The 25,765-nt window shown below is 42.4% G+C and overlaps 1 protein-coding gene across 3 annotated transcripts; it reads left to right on the top strand.

Moving 5' to 3' along the window:
- The first annotated feature begins 397 nt into the window (after window positions 1-397).
- Window positions 398-24,760, top strand: RBM17 (RNA binding motif protein 17). 3 transcript variants are annotated; one of them, XM_075997673.1, is made up of 12 exons: window positions 398-631; window positions 7,963-8,103; window positions 10,965-11,081; window positions 14,757-14,923; window positions 15,988-16,085; window positions 17,379-17,435; window positions 18,517-18,658; window positions 21,191-21,342; window positions 22,477-22,550; window positions 23,025-23,123; window positions 24,248-24,320; window positions 24,445-24,760. In XM_075997673.1, the coding sequence occupies exons 2-12, from the start codon at window positions 7,981-7,983 to the stop codon at window positions 24,546-24,548; spliced, it is 1,206 nt and encodes a 401-aa protein (XP_075853788.1). In that variant the 5' UTR covers window positions 398-631; window positions 7,963-7,980; the 3' UTR covers window positions 24,549-24,760. The 3 variants fall into 3 exon arrangements, with proteins under 3 accessions (XP_075853788.1, XP_075853786.1, XP_075853787.1); XM_075997671.1 differs by having other exon boundaries at window positions 21,191-21,363; XM_075997672.1 differs by having other exon boundaries at window positions 399-631; window positions 21,191-21,354.
- The last annotated feature ends 1,005 nt before the right edge of the window (window positions 24,761-25,765 follow it).

Below are 25,765 nucleotides of genomic sequence, written 5' to 3'. Positions count from 1 at the left end.
CTCCTTGCCATTCTTTTGCAGCATGTCGCACATAGAGTTTTCTTTTTCCAGAAGGGGAAGAAGAAAACAGCCCATAGAGATTTATTTTCAGCTTTTTGCTTATAAATGGCTGGTTTTGCATGAATGAGAACCAGGGGCTGCGGGGGAGGGGTCCCCTCCCTCTCTCCCTCCTTGGAAAGTGCAGCCTCGAGCTGCACATTTCTCCTTTTCACCACTTGGGGTCGCTGCCACCCGCGCCAAACCTATGGAATTCCGAAAAGGTGAGCCAGGGCGACACCTCTCGGTGGACGAAGAGGACGCCGCCAGAGGGGAGCGTGTAGTGCGGTCCTCCCGCCGGCAGGGGGCAGTGCGGCGAGGCGCTCGCGGCGCGCGCGCGCGCGCACACACACACACAGACACAGAAAACAGCGCAGGCGCAGGGGCGAGCGCAGGCGCAGACGCGCGCTCCCGGCATCCCGCGCTCCTGACCCCGCGCCGCCGCCGCCGCCGAGCGCCGAGCGGACTCCGCGGAGGGTGGGCGCCGCCGTGGGTCCGGCCGCCGGCGGGTGTCCGCGGAGTGCCGCCCGGCTCCGCGCTGCCGCCGCCGCCGCCGCCGCTGCGGCCCATGGGCAGAGTCGGCCGGGCGGGCTGGGTAAGTCGCGGCGCCGCGGCGGGGCCCCTTCCCGGGCGGCGCGGGACGCGAGGCCGCGGCGGCTTCAGGCCGCGGCGCGAGCGAGGCGCGGGGGCCCGGCCGGCGGTCTCCGAGCTCCGGGGCCGCCGCCGCCGCCGCCTCGCCCTCTGGGACTGCGAAAGAGCGTTTCTCTGTCCTCGGGGACCGCGTCCTGGCGGAGCAGCCCCGAGGGTGTTCCCGGTGTCCCCGCACAGCCGTCCGTGTCCTCCCCGAGCCTCGGGACTTGGGTTCCGGAAGTCGGCCTCTCTCCCTCTCTCGGAGACCCGCGCCCCCCGGCCGGCACGGGGAAGGCGGTCGTCGGGGCCGGGTCTGGCGCCGCCTCGGCGCCTGTCGTCGCTTCGGAGCGGCGTTTTGGCGCTCGCGTCCGTTCCCCCCGAGAGCAGTGTCGAACTTTTGCCTCTTGGCCGGGACGGCGTGTTAAACGAGCAGACAGCATGCGAGTCGAGTGAGGCGCGCTCGCTGCACCTGCTCTCGGGGAGCCGGTTCGGTGAAAGTCCCGGCCTGGGTTGGCCAGGGGGAGGAGAGCGGGGCCGGGCAGGGCCTTGGAAGAGGAGGCGGCCTCGGTCGGTGCTTTTACCTGAGCCTTTGGAGGCGGCGCGCTCCTTCCGTTAGGCGTGCGAGGTCGGTCGGGGAAGGCTCCCCTGCAGAGGAAGGAAGGAGGTGCAGAGAAGGGGCGCAGGTGAAGCCCGGCCGTGCGTCCTGGAGAGTGCAGGCGAGGCAGAGGGAAAGGGTTACCGAGCGGGGTAGGTACGGCGCTTGGAGAGCTAGCGCGCGGGCCGGATCCTGGAGGTCCTCGGAGGAGCCGGTCAAGGAGCGCCGGCGCTTGGAGGTACTTGCTGCTGCCAGGGCCAGGCGCATGGGCGGAATACACAGGCTGTCCCAGGTAGAGGCGAGGTTCTGCCGGTGCTCAGATGGGCAGGATGAGCGCCGTCTGTCTCCCTGCAACAGGTGCGGTTCTTAAAAGTGTGATGCAACCCCCTTTTCCCACGTTCTTGGTTGGGTAAAAGGCCAAAGGACACGTCGAGCATACTGACGACTTTTCAGGGAATATGGGTAACGGATTAGTAAAACCGGGAGCCTTTTATTTTTTAGAGTTTATTAAGCAAGGTGCAGTTCAGAACGCAGAGCGAGTAGGTGGTGGGATTGTAGAGTTCTGCAGAACCCAAAATGGCCTTTGTGGAGAATTTTGAGAGAATTATGTTGTACGCTCCCAAGCATAATTTTATAAGTGGATTTCTTTCTGCTTGATTTGTTTTAAATTACTTTTCTGTTCTCCTCTCTGCACGTGGATTTTTTTCAAACACTCCCCACCCGGCGAGAGAACAGATGATCCCAGGCGCCGTGATCCTTCTGGCTTTATAGTAGTAGGTAGTGAAGGATGTTCTGTCACCCAAATTACTGGCGACTCTAGTGGACTTTGTTTGCAGTGCACTCTGGCCTGTGGTGTTTTGGTAATAGCAGAGTATGACAATGAATGGAAATACTGAATTGTGACAAGGGTGTCAGAGGTGAATGTATATAGGGGGAAATTTTTAAAAATTTCTTACAAAGTCATTGTAGGTCACATACATGAGGTATGTTCCTTGCATAGCCATATTTTTTGCAGACATCAAAGTGTGCCACCACTCCTATTTCCTGTCCCTTTCTGTATACCTGCCATATTCTTTAGGCTTCACGGAGGCAGGCCTTGTTTTGTGATGCATAAATATCTGCTTAGTGATTACAAAGGTTTTTTCCTACCAACTCTGCTTCTTTAGGTGCTTGGAACTCAGACCTTGAATCATTATTGATTGTATGATGGTAGCAGTTTTTCTCCCATTAATTATGATATACAATTTTAAATTTCACCATACTTAAATCAGATTCCACTTTTTTTTTTTTTTTTTTTTGAGATAGAGTCTCGCTCTATTGCTCAGGCTAGAGTGCCATGGCGTCAACCTAGCTCACAGCAGCCTCCCAACTCCTGGGTTCAAAGTGATCCTTCTGCCTCAGCCTCCCAAGTAGCTGGGACTACAGGCATGCGCCACCATGCCCGATTCATTTTTTGTATATATTTTTAGTTGGCCAATTAATTTGTTTCTATTTTTAGTGGGGGGGGTTTCACTCTTGCTCAGGCTGGTTTCGAACTCCTGACCTTAAGTGATCCTCCCATCTAGGCCTCAGATTCCACTTTTTGTAAGTTAATGTCCTTAAAAAGCAGATCTGCAGATCTTACTGTTTCATAATGTGATTTAAATAGGTGCACTAACATTTACATCCATTCACTAATACATTTCAAAAATACTAATGGAGCACTGGATGCTAAGCTAAAGATATAAAGACAAAAACAGCCCCTATTTGTAGGGGGCTTGTGGTATAGTAAGAGACAAATGTGATACCCAGTAGGCAGCATAACATCCAAACACTGCTATGATCTGAGTATGTTAGGGGAAACAAATTGGAAGTTGTTGGTTTTTTGTGGAGGTGGTAGTCACTAAAGGCTTCTAAGATGCACTTGAAAGAGAAGTAGGTGGGATGCCTCTGACAGACGTGTTCCTTGTTCTTTTCCTGCCAGTCGCACGTTTAAAAAATACTTTCTGGCTTAGGTGGAATGTTGAAAAGTCACCATTCTTCTGGCAGAACCATGTTTCTTCTTAAGAATAAAGCATATATGAAAGATGGGTTGATCAAAAGATGGTGTTGCCACAAAAAAGAAGTAAATATTTTAAAGATGTTATAAAAACCAGTGGTTTGTATTTAAATTTGTTCCCAGCTTTTTCTAGCATATCCAAACTTTATAGAAAGTGCTGCTTTTTATTACCTGGCACCAGCTTCATGACATAACTGTTATATTACCTAAGTGATATCTCAACATTAATTAGGTTAAGTTTGTGTTAATTTACTTGTTAACATTTCAGTGGTTGCAGTGAGAAGAATTAGTGAATAAGCTATTGTATATTCATAAATGCTTAAAACAGCTAAAATAAAAAATAACCACTTTTTAAGGAGTAAATGCACTACAACTAGGTAAATAAAACTATATAAAAGGATAAAAGTAAGGAAATAATGAGAACAGGATTCAGGTAAAATTATATGAGTGGGTTAGGGGAGCCATATGGTTGAGTGTGGTTTCTTGCCTAATCTTTTGTTTTGGATAGTGAATTCACAGGTGCTTTTAACATTATAAAAATAAAATAAGAGCAGGCCACACGTGCGTGGATGGATAAGGATAGTGTGTCTTACTATGATTAATCCATTTCTTTGAACTTAAACGTTCAGTGAAAATCGAAAAAAGCAAATAAAGCTCTTCTACATTACTGTGAGACACAGATTTGATTTTATAAGCTCTGTGTTATAGAAAACTAGCAGATGCTGGTAAGTTACATCAGTTTCTAATATTTAAAGTGTTGAAGGTTTGAAAAGAAAATTAGGGAACTTTAAAGGAATGTAAGATTCTGCTGCATAATGGTTTCTGAAGCTTGCAGAACGAGGCAAATCATGGAATTGTCAACAAACCATCTTCAGTGGAAATGGAATCATAGGAGATGTCTGGTCTCATAAAACCTCATTAATTCAGTGTTGAAATTTTTGTTAAATATTCTTAGATGGAGGAGCTGTGTTGGCAGCTGAGATCTATACTGCTTGATAATTAACTTCAAAATATAGAACAATGTTTCTATCAGAGTTGACTCTTCGGGGTAGGGAGATAAACTCTAGTGTTAGTTACCTCATTCCCACACTCCAGTGCTACCTCTTTGCCTATTCTGTTTTAAGCTTTTTAAAAATTGTGGTGAAATATGCATAAAACTTGCCATGTTTACACATTTGTAAGTGTGCCGTTCCATGGCATTAAGTGCACTCACCTTGTGCACCTGTCACCCATCTCTAGAACCTTCAGCCTGTTCTTTACCTCCCTGGTGGAACCTGTGGACCTTGCTTAGTTTCACTGCTGATTCCTGTGGCTACATAGGCTTATTTCACTATTAATATTTTAATAAGTGCTTATTAAATGCTTACTCCATGCCAGAAATTGGAGATGCAAAAATGAATAAGTTAATCTTTCCCCTCCTAGTTTAGTGGGCATTTGGTTAACCTGTTTCCATTGGCATTAGCACATTTGTAAACATCTTTAAAGTTCTCAAATTTCTTTTTTTTTTGAGACTGAGTGTCACTCTGTTGCCTGGGCTAGAGTGCCGTGGCGTCAGCCTACTTCACAGCAACCTCAAATTCCCGGGCTCAAACAATCCTCCTGCCTCAGCCTCCCACGTAGCTGGGACTATAGGCATGTATCACCACACCTGGCTAATTATTTTTCTCTCTATATATATATTTTTAGTTGGCCAATTAATTTCTTTCTATTTTTAGTAGAGATAGGGTCTCGTTCTTGCTCGGGCTGGTCTCGAACTCCTGACCTTGAGCGATCCTCCCGCCTTGGACTCCCAGAGTGCTAGGATTAAAGGTGTGAGCCACCGCACCCAGCCTCAAATTTCTTATGAAGTGATATAGGTTGCCTATTTCTTATCTGAAATGTTTGGGACCAGAAGTGTTTCGGACTTGGTTTTTTTTTTTTGTTTTTTTTTTTTTTAGTATTTTGGAATATTTGCATACACATATCTTGGGGATGAGACCCAAGTCTAGACATGGAATTCATTTATGTTTCATATGTACCTTTTACACATAGCCTGAAGATAATTTTATACAATATTTTTAATTTTGTGCATGACAAAAATCTTGACTGCAACCTTTCACACAAGGTCAAGTGTGAATTTTCTGTTTGTTAGTGTCATGTCGAGATGTTCAAAAAGTTTTGGATTTTGGATTTTCAGATTAGGGATATTCAACCTGTACTGAGAAAAGTAAATACCTAAAGTGGAGTTCAGTTTGGGTCTCAAACAAATTTGATTTGTCTCTGTGATTTCCCAGAAAGTGTCCTTGTTTGTATTTGTTCCTCAGAATGTATTAGTCTTCCCCTGCCCTTGTAAGAATGAAGAACAGAGGAACCTGTTGTTTACTAGACTTTGGTTTGGTGACCAGTTGAAGGAGGAGAGCTCAAAAGATCAAGTCAGATGAAAGCTGCACGGTCATTTCCAAAGTAGCTTTTTGGGAACCACGGTCCTAACAGCTCTGCTTAGATTGGTCCCTGTTGCTCTGCTTGGATTTTTCCATTTTAAAGCTTAAGGATACGTATCTGGATATGAACAATGAGCTTTAGATTCCAGGTGAGCTAGAGGAGAAGTGAGCCAAAGCCTCAGAAGCTGCTTGGTGCAGTGATCTTCCTTCTGGGCAAAGTAATTGTTAGCCAGAAATTTTTTAAAAGGTGGATTGGGAGGGCTTTGTAAGTAGAGTATAAACTCCATGTTTGGCCTCGTTTCCTGTTTGCCTGTGGGCAGACAGTGATTTTAGTCTGGGGATAGAGCAGGACAAACTGGATTGAGGTTTTCACGGAGTTACAGTAGAGTGGATTAAACTAGGTTCTGCAGTAGATTCCTAAAACTTTGAAGTCGTGGTTGTATTTCAGCCACCTAAAAAATGGAGTTTGTTACTTTTTCTTGATTTGGCCTCAGTGTTTAATCTGATGTCACAAGGCATCACCAGATTCCTGTACCACTTAAACTGTGGCCCTGAGGGCAGTGGGCCTGCCCTGTGGGACGGGCTGCTGCCACCTGAGCTGGCGAGTTGTTAGAGAAGCCTTGATGGGGAGGAGAATCAGAGGCATCCCTGCATTCATGTTCATGGAGTCATTGGAGCCCTCAGCCACCAGTACCCAGACCTGTGCTTTTATAAGCCCTGCTTCTCCATTGCCTTGGGGGACCTTTCATTAACAATCAAAATGGAGAGGTTTTAAATAATCTGAGGGTTTGTGTCTGAAGGCATGGAAGAAACTGAAAAGGGGCAACAGTTTTGTGGGGCGCTGACTTCAGGCAGGGGGTTAATTGTACTTAAGACCAGAGCCACTCGTCCTGGGGAATAAAAGTTGGCATCCACTCCCTGTCCTCGGCCCCACACAGTGTGCCTCCAAGGCCAGCTAAGGTGTTGGGCTGGCAGGTAGTGGGGGGCTGAGAAGTTAAGGTACTCCAAAGAGAAATGTTTGCCGTGAGTCAGAGCTGAGGGGAGGGGGAGTGTTAAATATTTTCCTGCCCTTCTCTTTCCCCTTCTCTTCCTCTGAGTTACAGAACACAAGCAAAAGCAGGCTGTGTATAACTCAGTTTCTATGGGAAAATGCTTCCTGGGCCTCTGGGAACTGACGAGACTTTTAAGAATGTGTCTATAAATTGGAAACTCTGTTGCTAAGCATTTATCTGCAATTTGTTGATTTCAGTTTAAATTTTTTTTTTCTCTCTTTCTGTCCCCAAGAGATTGATTTCGTATTTTAACAATTGGACCTTGTTAGTGAGTTTCAGAATGTTGAGGGGTTTTTTTTTTAAGGTGGCAGTTGGAATTTACTAGCGAGGGCCCTGGAGTTAGACTACCTACCTGGGTTGGAAGGGGCCTCCCACTATGACCTTGGGCCTGTTAACCCCTTAAGCCCCAGTGTCCTCATCTGTGAAGTGCTGGGCTTTAACGGTGTGTACTGCAGTTACTGCATTTAACATCAAGCCTGGGCGGCAAGGGCAAGGCTTAGCAGGATTAACTCTTGCTATCATTATCATGTATTCCTCTGTTCTGCAAGGAATACATTGTGTTGCTCGCATGTCAGTTGTCCATTGCTTCTTTGTAATCACCCATTATAAATGTCCACTTTATGGGATATGAGAAAGTCAAAGCATTTAAGGTATAACCTGTCTACTCCCTGCTTAACAAATAATCATGATTTACAAAAATTACAGCATCTGTGAGATCATTTCTGTCCCTTTTTTCTAGGAGCATGTTTAAATTTTTTCTTTATAAAAGGATAGCTAATTGTGTTAAATCAACCTGATAATTGGTGTTTTTTTGTGAATCTGCTACTTTTTGCCACTGAGATGAATAAAATTTTTTTAAAATTGGATATATGTAGTTAATAATGCCCTCAATCCAGAACTTCCGTCTTATTTCATTATATGCTGGAGAACCAAAGGCTTTCACTCGTGAATTATTTGACCACATGACCTTATAGGCGGAAAAATTGATTGTAGAGGTTTATTTTAAAAATAGCACATGGGTATAGCTTCATGTGTTAGACCCCTGCGTTGGTGATAGCAGAGGTCTTGGCCTCTGTTGCTGAAGGACCCTAGGCCTTTTGCCAATAAAATTTCACTTTTACGTGAACAATTTCGAAATCATTACTATACTATATTTTGCATTCTTTAATCTACACCTCCCTTTCCTTTCAGCATTAAACTGAAAAAAAGATGTCCCTGTACGATGACCTGGGAGTGGAGACCAGTGACTCGAAAACAGAAGGCTGGTCTAAAAACTTCAAACTCCTGCAGTCTCAGCTCCAGGTGAAGAAGGCGGCTCTCACGCAAGCCAAGGTGAGGACAGCCGGGGGCCGGCAGGACTCTGCAGGGTGGGCTCCTTGTTGGGGCGCAGGCAGTTTGGTTGTAGATTGCTCCCCTGCCTTTTTCTTGGGTGGAGAGTGTTACACATTTATGGAGAGAGGAACGAGGAGTGTTAGGTCACTTCACTGCTGCTAGCAACGGGCACATTTCACGGGATAGCGACGAGGAGACAGTGCTCTTGACGGCAGGTTTGGAGCACGCGTTCTTAACAGAGGCTACATCCCCCCAAACGGGGTGAATGTTGGTCCTTCAGGAGTGAAAAGATCTTGCTCACTTTATGTGTAAAGCACAGATATTAATAGAAGTGTCATACCTAAACAGATACATGATGTGTCTGTGGTGTGAAAACTTCATGGGTGGGGAAAAATGTATTAAAAGGCTCTGATGCAGGGAGGCAGTAATGAAAAAAGGCTGAGAAAAACTGCTTTGTATATACATGGTGAAACATTTACTGATAAAATGATTTAATTTCTGGAATTTACTTCAAAATAATCCAGTCCCTGGCAGGAGAGTGTAGGGTTGAACAGAGTTGACCATGAGTTGAAAATTGTTGAAACTGGGTAGTAGAGACTGAATAGTTCATTAGTCTTTTCTCTTTAATTTTATGTTTGACATTTTCTTTAATAAACATTTTTTTTTTTACGTTTTAATTGTTTTTCTTTTTCCTTTACCCCATCATCAATAGATACTTCCATGGAGGTACTTACATTTGATTGTTTAGTAGGGGGTTTTTAGGATTAGGTTACCCACAGATAAAGCAACACTGTCTTAAGATTTGTGTTCTTTTTGTCAGTTTTATTAGGTTTTCTTTTTCAAATTCATCATTACCAGATTTAAATTTTTTTGATGCTAGCATTTCTTTTTAAATAGACAGAATTTTGTCTTTTTAAAATAAGCTTTCATTCCAAATAAAAGGAAGGTAAACAAATCTTGTTTTTCTCTTTAATTTTTTTAAAATTAATTTTTAAAATATATGTAGGTTTTATGTAACTTTAGCTTTGCATGTAAAGTGTATAATTAAGGCATTATATTCTAATGCCAGTATCATTTCTTACATTTGATTCTTCCTGAACCCTTTTTTCTGAAATGACTAGCTTTACCAAGCAATTCTAATATTTAAGTTATTATAAACTCAATTAGACTTTGAGTAGACATCATTAATGGATAATCTTAATTCAACAGAAGATAGCAAAATAGAAAAGCAGAAGTCAGCAAAAGATATGTAGAGAGATATACAGTAAAACTGGTTGGGATCATTTATTATTAACTTAAAAACTGTCAGCTTTATGGATTACTTACAGCAAATTTGCCGTGGTGTCAGCCTAGCTCACAGCAACCTCCAACTCCTGGGCTCAGGTGATCCTCCTGCCTCAGCCTCCCCAGTAGCTGGGACTACAGGCATGTGCCACTATGCCTGGCTAATTTTTTCTACATATTTTTAGTTGGCCAATTAATTTCTTTCTATTTTTAGTAGAGACAGGGTCTCGCTCTTGCTCAGACTGGTTTTGAACTCCTGACCTTGAGCTATCCTCCCACCTCAGCCTCCCAGAGTACTAGGATTACAGGCATGAGCCACTGCGCCTGGCCAACTTACAGCAAATTTTTAAAATTCCTAATTTGTTTCCTCTGGTCAGTGTACTCCTCTGTCACTTTCTGTGTCTAGCCAATGCATACTTATAAACTACAGGTTTAAAACTAACTTATGTAAAATACAATTGAGAAAATTCTTAAAAAAAAAATGCATTAAAAAGTTATGTAATTAATTTATGAATCACATTGATTTTTTTATACCATTGTTTTACTCACATGAAAAGTAGAATTAGTTGCTAATGAGCAAAAAATTATGTTTTTATATGAAATCTAGGCTCTTAGAGACCCACTTTAGTACCTCCTTCTGTATATATAACTTAACTGCTATATACAGTTAGAATTGTTTTTTTCTTGAAGGGAAATGAAGATACATTGCATTGATTCACTTAGGCTGCTTAATTAAGTACTTGGAGTACTAGATTGGCTCAACCAAACCTGTAAAGATATTTGGTAGAGAAAATTTTACCTGTGGCTGAAAAATGGAGCTGTGGCTCCATTTGTATGTCTATTTTAAGATTATACAGTCTCTCCTTGGTATGTGCACAGGATTGGTTCCAGGACCGCCAGAGGTTTGTTGCAGAGACAGAAAAAAAAAAAAATCTTTGTTGCAAAGAATTTTAATTTTGAAGGAGACGTCCCTGGGTCAGATTGGCCGAGACCCAAAGTCAGCAGAACGGGAGCACATTGCTTGTTCCCACAATTAGCAGGACGTGACTTGTTGACCAGCAGAGAGAACTGTTCCTCCAGGCAAATGGCCAAGGACCTGTGGTTTTGCACGTGAGCCAAGTTTGTCTGTTATCCACACGCGGTACCAGACGGTAGAAGAAAGAATGCAAACATCTTCTCTTGTGCTCTGCAACCAAGCCAGGCGTCTTGTTATCCGCAAACGGTATCAAACGTTGAAGGGCATCTCTTGTACTATGTCTGGAGGAACAGGTGCTGTTGGCCCGTGGGAAGTCACGTACCAGAAAGTAACTGGGAAAATAGCTGGCATGAGAGACTAGCTGCGGGACACTTGCCCAATTAAACAGTATAAAAATAAAACGACTGGTGCTTTAAGCGCTGCAGTCTTGAACCGTCCATGTGTCTGTGTGCTCTGATTTCTGGGACTACAGCCGATTCTTTCGTGTCTGTGTTTTATGTTTATGTCTTTATGTGTTCATTCCCCGTCTTGCAGTCGGGCCATGACATAATTTGAAGCTTCAATACGTTTTATTTATTTATTTATTTTTGATGATTTTTAGAGCCAAAGGACAAAGCAAAGTACAGTTCTTGCCCCAGTCATTGACCTAAAGCGAGGCGGCTCCTCAGACGACCGGCAGATTGTGGACACACCACCGCATGTCGCCGCTGGGCTGAAGGTGAGCCCTCCCCCTACCTTTGACACTGCTTTCTGTATGTGTCACTCTGAACAGATGATCCAGTGGGCCTTTGAAATCTAGGTTTCCAACTTAATTTTTACTTTTGTTTTACCAATTTGATTGATTGATTGATCGAGAGAGACAGAGTCTCGCTTTGTTGCCCAGGCTAGAGTGAATGCCGTGGCGTCAGCCTAGCTCACAGCAACCTCAAACTCCTGGGCTCAAGCGATCCTCCTGCCTCAGCTCCCGAGTAGCTGGGACTACAGGCATGTGCCACCATGCCTGGCTAATTTTTTTATATATATTATTAGTTGGCCAATTAATTTCTTTCTATTTATAGTAGAGACAGGGTCTTGCTCTTGCTCAGGCTGGTTTCAAACTCCTGACCTCAAGCAATCCGCCTGCCTCGGCCTCCCAGTGTTTTACCAATTTTAAAACAGAAAATAAAAGTGGGTTATATTAATAGAAAAATCAGAAACTAGAGATACACAAAAGGAAAAACAAATGACCTTCAGTCCTATCCTCCAGAAATTAAAACTTTATATTCTGTAAAACCTTCCCACTCTGCCCCCTCTACCTTCTGTTCTCTAACTTGCTTCTCTCACTTAATATATTGACTGTCTGGGTCAAAAAATCCAGGACTGTATGATCATTGTAATGGCTTCACTGTATTTCCTTTATGGATGTACTATAATTTAATTCCTTTAATGCTGAATATATGAGTTTCTAATTTTTGTTGTCATAAACAATGTTAATACTTATTATTTTATTGTGGATTAAAGTAGAACAAGGAGTTAAAAAAAAAACTCACTAAAACCCTTCTACCACCCTAACCTTAATTATCCCAGTGATTTTACATGTGCTTAAAAACCAGATAGGGTCAGCTCCCTATAACAGAAACTAGATTTATGAGGATGAAGAAGATCTGGAGAAGGATAATTCAAAATCATAGTTAATCTTAGACAAAAGGAAGTACAGATGAATTATTAATATATAAACTATAGTTAAAATGACACCCACTATTTCAGTATACAGTTATCTTTCCACGTAATGGCATTCAGGTAATAAGACTATGGTAGTTTAAACAACACCATGCATTGTACACAACTGCTTGATGAAAAATGATCAAAAGAGTAATAATAGATGATGCTGTTATTCTTGACCGTTTCTTAGCAAGGTACTCCTGCCCGCTCCCCCAGCTATTAGAAAGGGCCAAGTCAGGCTGAGACATAGTCCCAGCTCCATGACCCTCTCCCCCACTGCATTTCGTGTCCCTGGCTGCTCCCTGATGTCTGAGGCAGGCTGCAGCTTAGCTCTGGGGAGCGGTCCGGCCAGAGGAGCTGGTGCTGCTCCTGGGGAATAATAGTCCTTCAAGAGGGAAGACACCTCACCGTGGGGTATTTTATGCTGATTCTTACTCAGTTGACATTTCCCCCCATAAATGTGCTACCTAATTTTTTTCTCGTCTTTTGAGACATAGTCTCACTCTGTTGCCCAGGCTAGAGTGCCATGTGTCAGCCTGGCTCACAGCAGCCTCAAACTCCTGGGCTCAAGCGATCCTTCTGCCTCAGCCTCCCAAGTAGCTGGGGCTACAGGCATGTGCCACCACACCCAACTCATTTTTCCTATTATTTTTAGTTGTTCAGCTAATTTCTTTCTATTTTTAGTAGAGATTGGGTCTCGCTCTTGCTCAGGCTGGTCTCGAACTACTGACCTTGAGTGATCCTCCCGCCTTGGCCTCCCAGAGTGCTAGGATTACAGGCGTGAGCCACCATGCCCGGCCCCTAATTTTTTTCTTTCTACATCTAACCAAAAACTAGTTCATCATTTCTTCTGTAATTGTGTGTTGATCTTAGTACCTATGATATTGTTCTCCCCCCCATTTAATCAATAAGCATTTTTCCTCCTTGCTACATAGTTTTCATGACCAATTTCTAATTGTAAAATATTCACATCAAGTGAATGCAGCATAATTTACACAAGTATTCCCTAACTGTAGACCCATCTGGACATGCTTTTATGTTGTCCTTATTAATGGTACTCCAGTGAACACCGTTGCAGAAGGCTTTCTGTGCACTTAGAGTTATTTTCTTAGGGTGGGTTTTCCGAGGTGGCCTTAAGAGATCAGGCCTTTGTGTGGCCCGTCTGTTTCAGCTCCAGCTTTTTTCCAGCAGCACACAGTGTCACCTAAAATGTGTGCCTGTGTGTTATCCCATGCTCCCCTCCTAGCATTGGTGGTATTACCATTTTAATTTTTTAAAATTGAACAAACTCCTTTAATTTTTATAGCATTTAGAAAAGGAATGTTTCATTGTTAAGCTTAGCAGGGTTTAAGGAGTAAAAGTTGTTCCTTTCAAAGTTTGAAATGACAAAAAATTAGCATTCATACTGACAATTTGTTCTCTTAGACACACTGTGATAATAGCATCGTAAAAATGTTGTGGCTGCTTTATCTCTAAATAATAATGGGAAAGAAATCTCATTCATGTGCTTCTGTGTTTTTAAAATGCCTCTTATGTGAATACAAGTTAATAACTAGCCTTCAGGAGCCCCACATTAAATAAATTTTCCAGTGGTACAGCCTGGGAGGTGATTATAGTTATTTTTCTAGTTGCTTTTATTCATTGGATCATAGGGTTTTCTGATTTTTTAGTCATAAGGAAATGATGGAGTATTTGTCTCACAACGCAAAGTGTCAAACCTAACAGGAATACAGGAACTGTTAGATTTTAATCTGTTGATGTGGAACATAAAACTGTCTTGATCATATCAGTTTTGTGTTCGAATACAAAATATATTTACAAACTACATTCTCACCTTTGCTACTATTGGGCAGTGTACCTCATGAAGGAGGCACAGACTGGGCACTCAAGGGCTGTAATCCTAACCTGTGCTTGTTCAAGGTATCTGTGAAGGTATCTTCTTATTAACGGGTAACAAGGGAGAATGATGGTAATAAGAAAGCTAAGAGGACAAAGTGTGGCAGGTTAGGAAAGCTGGCTCGGGGCTTATAGTACCACATGTAGATTGAGGCTGCCAACCTAGGGTAAAACCCTGTTTCTAGTCATGTGTTTCCTAGTAGGCTATCTTCTGTGTCTCGTGTTTTTCTCGTTTCTTTGTTACATTACCTCTTTTCTCTCAAAGAATAGTCCAAGTTTCTGAATGTATAGAAGAGAAAACACAGATGTCACCGTCTGAGCTTGATCTCCGTGGACCTTAAAAAGATTATGATGCTGGGCGGGAATTACATCCACCTGTGTCAAACTCAGTCCCTGAAGTGCGGCCTACCTAGGAAGGGATATATGGTCCAGAGGATTTTTAAAAGAATAAGAACATGCTTTCTAAAACCATAATATATTGTTCTCTGCATGTAATCAGAATCTGAAGTTCTTCTATTAAATAATGAATGCAGGAAAGATTTTGTTCATTGGTTATTTTGCTTTTTAAATTTTTGTAGAGATACATAAATATTCAGTGTTTTTCTGTAAACAAGTTTTTTTGCTTCAGAGTACTAGTGTGTTGAGTTTCTGTTGGTGATGGCTGTAAGACAGTGGGGTGCGTTGGGTAGGTAGTCTTCAAGGCCCCTCTTATCTCCCATACCTTTGACCTTAATTCTGTGAGCTAACTTGTAAGATGTGAAAACGAGTTTCACTCTGGTGTTTTTACCTTCCTCAGGATCCTGTTCCCAGTGGGTTTTCTGCAGGGGAAGTTCTGATTCCTTTAGCTGACGAATATGATCCTATGTTTCCTAACGATTATGAGAAAGTAGTGAAGCGCCAAAGAGAGGAACGACAGAGACAGCGGGAGCTGGAAAGACAAAAGGAAATAGAAGAAAGGGAAAAGTAAGGCTTCCTTTGGGTTTGGGGATTTTATGCAGTTGAATGTTCACTGGAATATTAATGAACTGTTGTGCTGTCCATAATGCTGAAGTTAGTTGTCAGGGCTGATTTGAACAGTCAAAAAAAAGGAATCAAATTGTTTTTAAGATTTGTAGTTGTTGCATCCCAGCATGTCAGTGCACTTCATCTATGGACTCTAAAAACCCAGAGTGTATATTTTGGGTGAGTTAGAAAAATAACAGAAACCTGGTGTTGAGGACTTGTTTTATATGCTGTGATTCTACTGTAGGTTGAGCACTCCAATTTGAAAATCTGAAATCTAAAATCTGAAGTGCTCCAAAACCCAAAATTTTCTGAACGCTGACATGCTCAAAGGAAATGCTCATTGGAGCATCTCATATTTCGGATTTTTAGATTAGAGATGCTGAACTGGTGAGTGCAGTTCAAGTATTCCAAAATCCAAACAAATCCAAAGCACTTTTGGTTCCAAGCATTTTGAATAAGGGATACTCAATCTGTAGAATCGTAACTATTGAAAATACTTAAAATGTTATTCTTAACTTTACTATTTTTGAGCCAGGTAGAATTTTTTTAAAAGCTTATATACAGCTTTTATTTATGTTTCTGAAAAGTATGAGTAACAGAATTTATTTTTATTTCTTTGTAAAATATTTAATTTTAAATATTAAATAGTCAACGTTTTAAAATATACTGCTTCCCATATATTGAATCATTTCATGAGTGAAAGAATATTCTAGAGAATTGAAATTATTGAACTATTACTGTGTTGATCTACTTGAAAATCAAAAGAGGTAAATGTCAAGAAAACTTCTTGCCAGTTACACTCATACGCTTATTAAATTTGTTCAGTTAATCTTTCGAATTTTTGTCACTTGCCGTACTTTTGCTACTTGAGTCTTTAAACAGTTTTCCACCCACCAGCTAATAGTTTATTGTGAAAGAGGATTTGAGTATTTTCTGGCCAAGAGGAAGTCAAGGTGCCGCCCAGGTCCACATCTCTAAGTTGGTTCGTCTGTGGTGAACGTTTGTGTTCTTTGTTTTCACAGGAGGCGTAAGGACAGACACGAAGGCAGTGGGTTTTCAAGACGACCAGATCCAGATTCTGACGAAGATGAAGATTATGAGCGAGAGAGGAGGAAAAGAAGTAAGGCAGGAGCATGAATACCTTTCCAACACGGTCGCTTCCACTACTGGCTTGTCATTTCAATTTGATAAATACGTCCTTTGATGTTGATTTGGGTGGTTTTCTCTCTGAATCCCAATAATCCACATTTGCATATCCTTTAATTTAAATTCCTTTTAATTTATATTGTGTTTTCAGGTGTTTTCACTCTCCTTTGAGCTTCACAACCACTTTCTAGCATTTATTAGATACTTTTCAGAATAGCTTAACATCTATTCTGGTACTTTTCCTTACCTGCAGTTTTTCTGAAAACTATGTGGCCTCTAATGAAAAGACTTTATATTTGACTGACCTTGTAAGTAACATGAGAGAGTAGAAGCAGTATGTCCATTATTTATACTGTAGTTATAGATTGATATTCCTATTTTAACCTGATGGGTAGTGGATTTCCAGTATTCACCCTGAATTTTTTATACTAATTAGAATTATTCTATTTTTCAGACTCAGAAATCGCTCTAGGTCTTAGTGACAATATTAATAAAATGATCAAGGAGATATTTCAAAAGAAATATCAGAAGGTTTTTACTCAGGTTCATATTTGTCCTTAAGTATTTCATGTTGTCTGGTCTTGTTAATCATAGTGCATGGACACTGGCTTTAGAATAATTTCTTTTGTAAAGAAACATGCTCATGCAGCATGATTTCATAATCAATTTTTTAAATTTATGCTTTATTATTATTTTTTTATTATTTCATTGGTGATTAAGCCATAATACATATGTTAGGGTTCATGCCTAATGAAAAATTTTTTACAGACTCCACTCCGGTTCTCCTCTGGTTGTCTGATAGCAAATAGAAACAATTTCTCTCACCATTTTGGTTTGTGTTTGCCGTTCTCTGTGTAGGAAACATTAGCAGGAATAGTGACAACACATGGCAGGGTTAGGGTTAGGGTTAGGGACCCACACTTCCAAATGGGTGTTAGTTCAGTGCCTTGTGCCCTGGCAAAGGTTCGTGCTGTGTGGTGGGGGCTTGTTATCTATGATCTGGGGCTCTTGAATGCCTCTTATGAAAAAAACAATTTTGTCTGGGTATTGCCAGTTTTCTGCATTTTTAAACCCAGCTTCAGATATGTAATTGTTTGTGTGTTAGCAGGACCCAGCTTAATTGTTTATGTGTTAGCAGGAGGGATGAGGTAGCAGGTCTCTTCCTGTTTTAGTTTTTCTTAGGGGGTGGGTGATGTGAAAATGGTGTGTGTGGCAGTCCTTGGGAGTCTGGCATCGGAAACCTTTTCCCTGCTTCCTGTTTTTGCAGGTATGGGCGGAGCTGCCATCGCCCCACCTACTTCTCTGGTGGAGAAAGATAAAGAGTGTAAGTAGAGCTGTTACCCGGCTTTAACCCAGTTGTGGGAATCTTAGCTGGCTCCCCAGGTCTCCTGAGTTTAGAGGGAAGTGGCCTGGAAATCTGTCTTCCGGCTGCACTGCCCTGAGCAGGCTGCTGCCTCTCTGCCCTCCTGCTGGGACCTTCCTGTGCCAGGATCTGAGGCTTGGCTTTCTACACCATGGACCCATCTCTTTTTCATGCAGTTTGTTTTGCTTCTTCAACATTCTGTATTTGTTTGGAGTTAAGTTAAAACACAAGTAGATCATTTGTAATTTTTTTCCTCAGAGGTTTAGAGGCTGTTATATTCCTGGCCTTCCCCAAGGTGGCAGTGTCTTCCTTGGTTACATTTTTTCTCCCCTTAGTTTCTGTTTGGATCCCATGCTCTGGCTGGGCCACACCTAAACTATCCCAAGAACGTTTAATCACTTATAGTACTTTTCAGTACCTGCTGCACTGTTGATGTTATCTTTTTAAAGAAGATAATGTTTGAAATATTGTTAAATACCTATTGTGTGAAAAGAACTGGCAAACAGTAGATCCTCATTGAAGCCAGTCTCTGGGAGTGGGGCCCAGGCACCTGGGTAGTTTTAAAGCTGCTTGTTGATTCTCCTGTGTAGTGACAGTTGAAGCCACTGCTCTCGTGTGTGGCCCTTCACCTCAAAGACCTTTATGGTTCGTGAGGTTAATGAGATGGTGACGTCAGAGTCTTATGACACGTGCCCAAGATGTTGTGGGAATCAAAAGAGAGATTATATCTCTTGGGAACATACAGAAAATCTTAAGGGTTCCAGCAAGAATTATCATGTAAGAGGATTTATAAAGGGTAAATATCATTTTATTAAGATGTAAAAAGGACATTTGAGGAGATACAAATAGCAAAGTTAGAATCGGGAAAGTAGTTCTGCCTCTGTGATTTAAAAAAAAAAAAGTCAAGCAAAGGCTATAAAATTTATTTATTTTTTTTCTCCTTGCAGTAAGCCAAAAATATAGGTTAAATTAGTTCAAGATAAGTAATTGACACAAGTGTAGTTTCAAAATGTTTTCTGTAGTACTTTATTTCCTCCAACAGTACCTCGAGACTTCCCCTATGAAGAGGACTCAAGACCTCGATCACAGTCTTCCAAAGCTGCTATTCCTCCCCCATCATACGAGGAACAGGACAGACCGAGATCTCCAACTGGGCCTAGCAACTCCTTCCTCGCTAACATGGGGTAATGATTTACGTGCTCCTGTCTGAGAGCTTGAGAAACAGCGTGAAGTGTCGATAACCCTTTCTGTAGATGCAGCTTGCTTGAACATGAGGACGTTCAGGTTTATAGGGAGACACTTGGTGTGAGCAGTCACACGACGCCCACTGCAAGTCACAGGGAGTGTGTTGCCATATGAACATACTGTTTGCACAAACAGAAAGTCTTCTAATGTAAGTTTTGGCTGATTTTGACATTGAGTGGTATTCCTCCAGATGGGAACAGAATCTGATAATTATTTACATTTATTTCCATAACATTTGAAAATGGCTCACACGAATTAGAGTTGACTTAGGCTATCTACAAAGGGTGAGTGATATCTTTTTTTCCTGATAAAATGGGTCATTTGCTTTTTCATTTTTAAAGGTATACTTTAATAAGTATAAAGTATATAAACAATTAATTAGGTAAGCTTGTGGAGAAGCTGACCAAGATACATAAATTAGGAGATACAAGTGTCCACCTAAATTTTCTATATCTCATTTCTTTTACGGAATATTTATTACAGTTGCTTAATATACAATTTCTCATTTTTCATTTTAGAAGTCATTTATTGTAAAGGTAATTCTTTTGTCTGATGACAAACAGCAGCCACAGTGATTACTCTGGACTCCACATTGGATAGATTCAGTTTCTTCTTGAGACACACAAGTTTCCTTCTGTATTTCTGAGGCAGTGTTTTTATTATTTCTGCAGTGCCTGGTGGACCCTGATACATTATCATTATCTGGTGATTTACTTCCCTTAGAATGCTGGGAAATTGCAGAAGAGTGAGATGGTAACCCTGCTGATCGCAAAGCTTCTGCTACATTGGGTTTAGGGTTGTCTCTTCTGTTAGGAAATCTTATTAGTGGAGTGTGTGGGTTGACGACCTGGACGACCCTGCTGGCAGACGCCATCTGCTGCCCGTCCTGACCCGTGTGAAGGGGCCGCAGTGATAGAGGGACCCAAGCGCAGCTGGGGGCGGGACCTCGGGTTATTTGCTTTAAGGTCATGGCTCTATACCTTTAGTCTAAACACTCTTGGTTGTTTAACTGTAATTAGAGATTTGTTTGCCAGTGCATAAAAGTCAAGTTTAAGGTTGACGTTCAGGTGGGGCTTGTGGATTTTTTTAAAAACCCTGGTGGATTCGGTATACGTTTTGCTTAGTGTTTCAAGGTGTTTGCTTGGATACCGTGAAGGGGCTGTTGAGTGAAGCGGCGTCTCACGAGGCCTTTGCTCTGCAGCGTTGGGAGGGCGCTTCCCGAGATGGTCCAGTGCAGCGCGCACACTGCGCCGCCTGGCCCGCTGCCGTCTGCTCCGGTTCTCGCAGCCCTCGGGGTGGCGGCTGGTCAGAGTGGGAGCACGTGGCTGGGCTTGAGCACAGAGGGAGGATTTTGAGTTTTGACTCTCCTGGTGTTCCTGCGCTGTGGCTCCCAGACCTGGGTGGTTCTCTGTGGTAACTGCTTCCTTCCTCACAGGTGGCTAGTAAGTCAATTTAGAACGAATACAACTTAAAGTTTACTCCCTCAGTCACACTAGTCTCCTTCAGGGGCTCAGTAGCCACATGGAAACGGCAGCCGCACTGGACCGGTGCAGATACGGGACATTCCCATTACTGCAGGACATGACTCGACGTTGCTGCCTTAGAGTGTGTGCTGGAAGGTTGGGAGGACACGGAGTTTGCTTTGTTTAGGGTAAAATTGGCTTCTTGGCTGAATTTCCTTTTAAATAGGAATTAAATCTTTAACTCATGTGTGAGAAAGATGCCAAGTAGTGTAGTTCATCAGTTTTCAGTCTTTTTTAGCCCTAGAACAACCTGTTCAAAAGAAAATTTCAAGGGAACTCATTACATGAAGTGATGTAGGCGCAGTTCTGGTGGAAGCCCCGAGTAGCAGTGGTCGCTGGGGTGCCCCAGCGCGCCGGGCAGGCCCGGGCTGGTGCGGAAAAGGCGGTGGACGGAGGGCGGCGGGCTCAGCGTCAGTTCAGATCTGGTTTCAGTGCTGCTGTCCACACCTATGGGGATAATTTCTAAATGTGAGTCCTGCTTTGCTTCTAGTCAGCCTGAAGCTCGTCTGCTTACCTGGGCCCTGGTTTCATCATGTCCCATCTGTTAAATATGTGATTTCTAAGGTCTTTTCATATGGTCTGTCACTGGAAACTCCACTCTGTGATTTAGGAAGAAAATATAATAGCATCATCTTCGTTATGTGAAACTTCATGCTTGTCGTCGACAGGCCACTTTATAGTGAACTGTGATCATAAGCTCTGTAGCCATACAGGTCTGCAGCACACTGGAGGTATAGGGTTTTCTAACGGGGTACTGAGGAAACTAGCATTTCCCCTCAAAGGTAACAGCTTGTGGGTTTTATTCGTTAGCTTTCCATACTTCTTCCGCCTAATGGCCCACCGTTAGTTATGTGTGACGTCCGGAGCCCTTGTGGGAGACTGTTGTGGTGTAAACTACAGCCCATCTCATGACGCTGTCAAGGCTCAGAGTCCTTTCCTCCTGCCCAGGGGCACGGTGGCACATAAGATCATGCAGAAGTACGGCTTCCGGGAGGGCCAGGGCCTGGGGAAGCACGAGCAGGGCCTGAGCACCGCCCTGTCAGTGGAGAAGACCAGCAAGCGTGGTGGCAAGATCATTGTAGGTGACGCGACGGAGAAAGGTGACTCCCCAGGGAAGTGCGGTGCGTCGTTGGGACGGCTGGGGGGAGGGGGGAGGGAGGGAGGGTTTGTGTGGCTGGGTGGGGGTGGGGGTGGGGAGGGTATTGCTGGGCCCCTATGTGCTAGAACATGGTCATTCCTGGTCACAGTGCTCTGCCACTTCTGTTTTGTGATGCCAGGAATCCCAGGGCTCATCTCTGTTTTGTCAGAACAGAGGTACAAAGATGAAGGCCTGTGGGAGGAAAAAGATTATGAGACTTGGGCAGAGAATGAACTGTCCTCAGGAAAATGATTGCATCCCTACTTTGGCCATGCAGAGAACCTTGTTAGCCTGCTAAAACAATGGTTATGTTTTTATAGCATGAAGGACAGAGCCGTCTACAGCGTATCAGTGGTTATATCTGCTGTATCTCCATCCTAGGGGGTCTTCCCTGCTTTTTCCCCTCCTCTCTGCCCTTTTGTTATAGATGTAGTTTCTGATTTTCTTACAGATTGCTCTGTCTTTGAGATCTAATGTTATTTTGCAGTGTATTGATACCTAGTTGGTGTTTTATTTCTATTTAAATTTTACAGTCTGTTCTGTACTGAGGGTATATAGGACTGAGAAACCTATATTAGCATTTTAAGCATGAATATGGTGTTGATTTTGAGTCAGCTTAGCTGAGCTCCCTTTCCTAAAGAAAGAGGAAACCTTTTCTGGCAGCCCTATTGGTGCACAGCTTAGCAAGCAGCCAGTTAGCCTGACCGGTGAGTACCAAGATCCAGCGGTCATCCCCAAGAAGTTAGCCAGTGGCAGGGTAATAAATGAACTGCCTGTTTACTCTGGGCTAGTGACCTTGGACTGTAGTTCCAAGTTAAGACTCACCTGTAAGAGTCTTTATGAAGTGAAATGAGCAAAAATTGCAGGTAATGGCAGAAGCTGAAGACTTGCCGATATTATTGTGAAATCATACACCAAAGCTGTCAGATGTTTCATGGCAGATAAGGCTACATTTTTGCTCAGAGACTGATTGTGTAGATGTTTATAGATGACTCTAGGATGTAAATGGTGGAGATTGCTATTGAAATTAAATCAGTTATTTTAAGTAGGATGTGTTGTTTAACATACGTGATGGCAGATCTCTCTCTATATACAGATGCAACTAAGAAGTCGGATTCAAATCCATTAACTGAAATACTTAAGTGTCCTACTAAAGTGGTCCTATTGAGGGTAAGAAGCAAAAGGAAACGACCTGTCTGCTTGCCTTGATTTTTATGTGTCACCGCAACATGCCCTACCCCTGCATGCTTTCCCTACAGATACCATAGAAGTAAAACTGAGAGTGATGCTCTTGCAAATAATGCCTTGGGCAGATCCTACATAAAGCTGATTTTAGATTCCCTTTTCACTAAATGTATAAGTTTCTTAGCTAAATGCAGTGAGTAGTTACTTTTAAATATTTCAAACTGCTAGAACTTCAGCTTAGTTTATATGTTTTGGTGCTTGCATGCTTTTCTAACTCTTTACGAAGCTTAATATATGTTTTGGTGTTTTAGGAAATACCAATTTTTGGATATCTAGGGATGAAATTTCCCATGGTATCATTTGAGATTGAGAACATTTGCTATTATGAAAGAAAATCTCATATCCCTCTGTAAATTATACTTGATACTTGAACTATTTTGTGTGTGTGTTTGTTTGCAGAACATGGTTGGTGCAGGAGAGGTGGATGAAGACTTGGAAGTTGAAACCAAGGAAGAATGTGAAAAATATGGCAAAGTTGGAAAATGTGTGATATTTGAAGTAAGAGTTTTCTTTGGTGTTTATAACCCAAGTTGTAATTTGCATATTACAGAACATTTTCTACAGCTAGGACTCAGGGTGTGCTATAAGTAATACACTGTCTTACTGCAGAAGGTGGCATATTGGTTAGTTATACTTCTCTTGTTCAATTATAATAGTTTTAAACATAAAAGTGACTTAAAGTTTTATTTGGTGAAGAAACGTAAATGTTTTATTTTATAAATGAAGGTCAGTGTGGTGGTAGAGGACCTTGATTACAGTGTGGTCAATGGTTTAGTCACTTAGGCGTGCCTTTGGGTTCAGTCCTTTGGCAGGTTTATCTAGTGTCTCTCCTGTGCTGAGAGCATTGGGGAGACCAGAAACGTGTTCTTTGCTCTCAGTGATGTATTCCGTTGAAGAAACACAAAAGAAACCCGTGAAATAACTAGAGGATATTCAGTGTGCTAGACCTGGTAGTATTGACTATAAGTTCAGGAGTCGAGAATAGGATTAGATCAGCACAAAACAGTTATTGAAGGCTCTGTGAATAACAGCAGACGTGAGCTGCGCTTTGGAATGAATAGGTAGGGTTGAGCAGGCAGGGAACGGTATTGGGATTGGGGTGACAGTTTCTGGAAGACGGGACCAGGGCTGCTAGGATGGAATGGGGGAGCGGGGGGTGGGCCGGCAGTCGTGCTGGCATGGTTGGGGCTTCATTGTACAGGGCTGAGAGACTAGGCAAGGCTGGGTTCAGTTTAGACCTGGTGTGAAAGGCAGTTAGAGTACCAGTCTTTCTGCCTTAAAGTTCTGCCCCTGTTTCTGCTCCTTTCTTTATCACATTGCTGTGTGATGCGCAGTCAGCTGTGTAATTATTTGTTTACGTGCCCGCTGGCGTGGGACCTTCACGAGGTCAGAGGTTGCCTCGCTCAGCTCTGTGTCCTCCCACCTAATGCAGTGCCTGTCATCAGTGGATGTGCAGCACGTTTTTGATGGTGAACAGATTATACTTATTTCTTTTGACTACTATGTGATGATAATTAGAATATTCACTCTGGCACAAATCGTTTAAAAGAGAAAACTCACTTGCAGAGCTATCTCAGACGATGACCTTGCTCATTATGCTTTTATTTCTGATTTCTGTGCAGATCCCTGGGGCCCCAGATGATGAAGCAGTGCGGATATTTTTAGAATTTGAGAGAGTAGAGTCAGCGATTAAAGGTAAGTTGGACAGCTAAATACTAACTATTAAGAAGCTGAATTTGTGACCTTACTCTTCATTATTAAAGTTGTTGTGTACTTAGGATGCCTGTATTAACTGGCTCTCTTTTTGTTTGCCTTTCAGCTGTTGTTGATCTGAATGGGAGGTATTTTGGTGGACGGGTGGTAAAAGCATGTTTCTACAATTTGGATAAATTCAGGGTCTTGGATTTGGCGGAACAAGTTTGATTTTAAGAACTAGAGCACGAGTCATCTCCAGTGATCCTTAAATGAGCTGCAGGCTGAGCGAAGGCGGAGAGAGACCACAGCCTCCGTGGCTGCTGGATACTGAGACTCTTGGAGGGACTTCTAAGATATATGTTGATGGGACCCTTTTTTATTTTGTGGTTTTTTAATATAGTGTAAAAATCCTTTAAAAAAAAAAAAACAAAAACCAACAATCTGTGTGCCTCTGGTTGTTTCTCTGTTTAATACCACTCTGAGTTGGTTGTCTTTTTGCTAGGATTTCATGGTAATTCTCAAGTGCTTCAATGATGCAGCATTTCTTGCACTAAAAAAAAAGTCTAGGAAATTTTGGGACATGGGGTTGTCTTAAATTATCCTTTGTTTTTCTTCCCCCCCCCCCTTTAATAAAGCCTCCAAGTCATGAAGCTGTAGTTTCATAAGTTCTGTAATAAAGAATCATCTTGGCGGTGTGCCAGAGGTGAGCACGGCTGCTTTCTCTAACAGAGAAATTCTTCTTAGTGACTCCAGTCATAGAAAACACTCTTCACAGCCTGAACTGAGATTGGAGGACTGTGAGCGTACATGACCTGTTCGGGTGAATCATTTGCCATTAAGCCAGATGGCAGATGGGTTGTGATGGATTTATGGAGTATGTGGGAATAGAAACCATGCATGAATCTAGCATTTGTTTTCAGAGAGTGAAGCATAGTCTTTATGGTAGATCAGAAATGACAGGTTAATTCAGAACCTAGCCAGGTGCATTGTAATGTGTGGCCGATTATGTTTTGGAAATGGCAGTTCCTTAGGGCCATGTTGCTATGGGCAAAATTTGTGATAGTGTTAGTTCTCCTGTATGTAATTTTAAAATTTATGAGATTTCGTCTACGTCAGCCACTTAAACTGTACTGCCAATCAGTATAATTCTGGACTGTGAGAAATTGTACCATTGAAGTGCAGTAGTATGTGTGGCTTAACAATTTAGCAGAACCATAAAAAAGAATCCATAAAAATATTTGGTACTGAGGTTCATTGCCAGGGCAGGAGGTAGTTTAAGAAAATACTTATGCCTGCGTTCTGTTCCTTGCGTTCCCAAATCCTGCGTGTGACTTTTTGAAGTGGCAACACAAGCCTGTGTTGTGTCTTTTGATTATTACAACAGAAAGCATATGAAGAATTCAACATTTCTTTGCATCCATGGACTTAGTTTGGAGACATAAGAA

Source organism: Microcebus murinus, chromosome 25 (assembly GCF_040939455.1).
Source record: "Microcebus murinus isolate Inina chromosome 25, M.murinus_Inina_mat1.0, whole genome shotgun sequence".
Classification (NCBI taxonomy): Eukaryota; Metazoa; Chordata; class Mammalia; order Primates; family Cheirogaleidae; genus Microcebus; species Microcebus murinus.
Note: the sequence above shows the minus strand (reverse complement) of the source record. Positions and strands in the feature narration are given on the sequence as shown.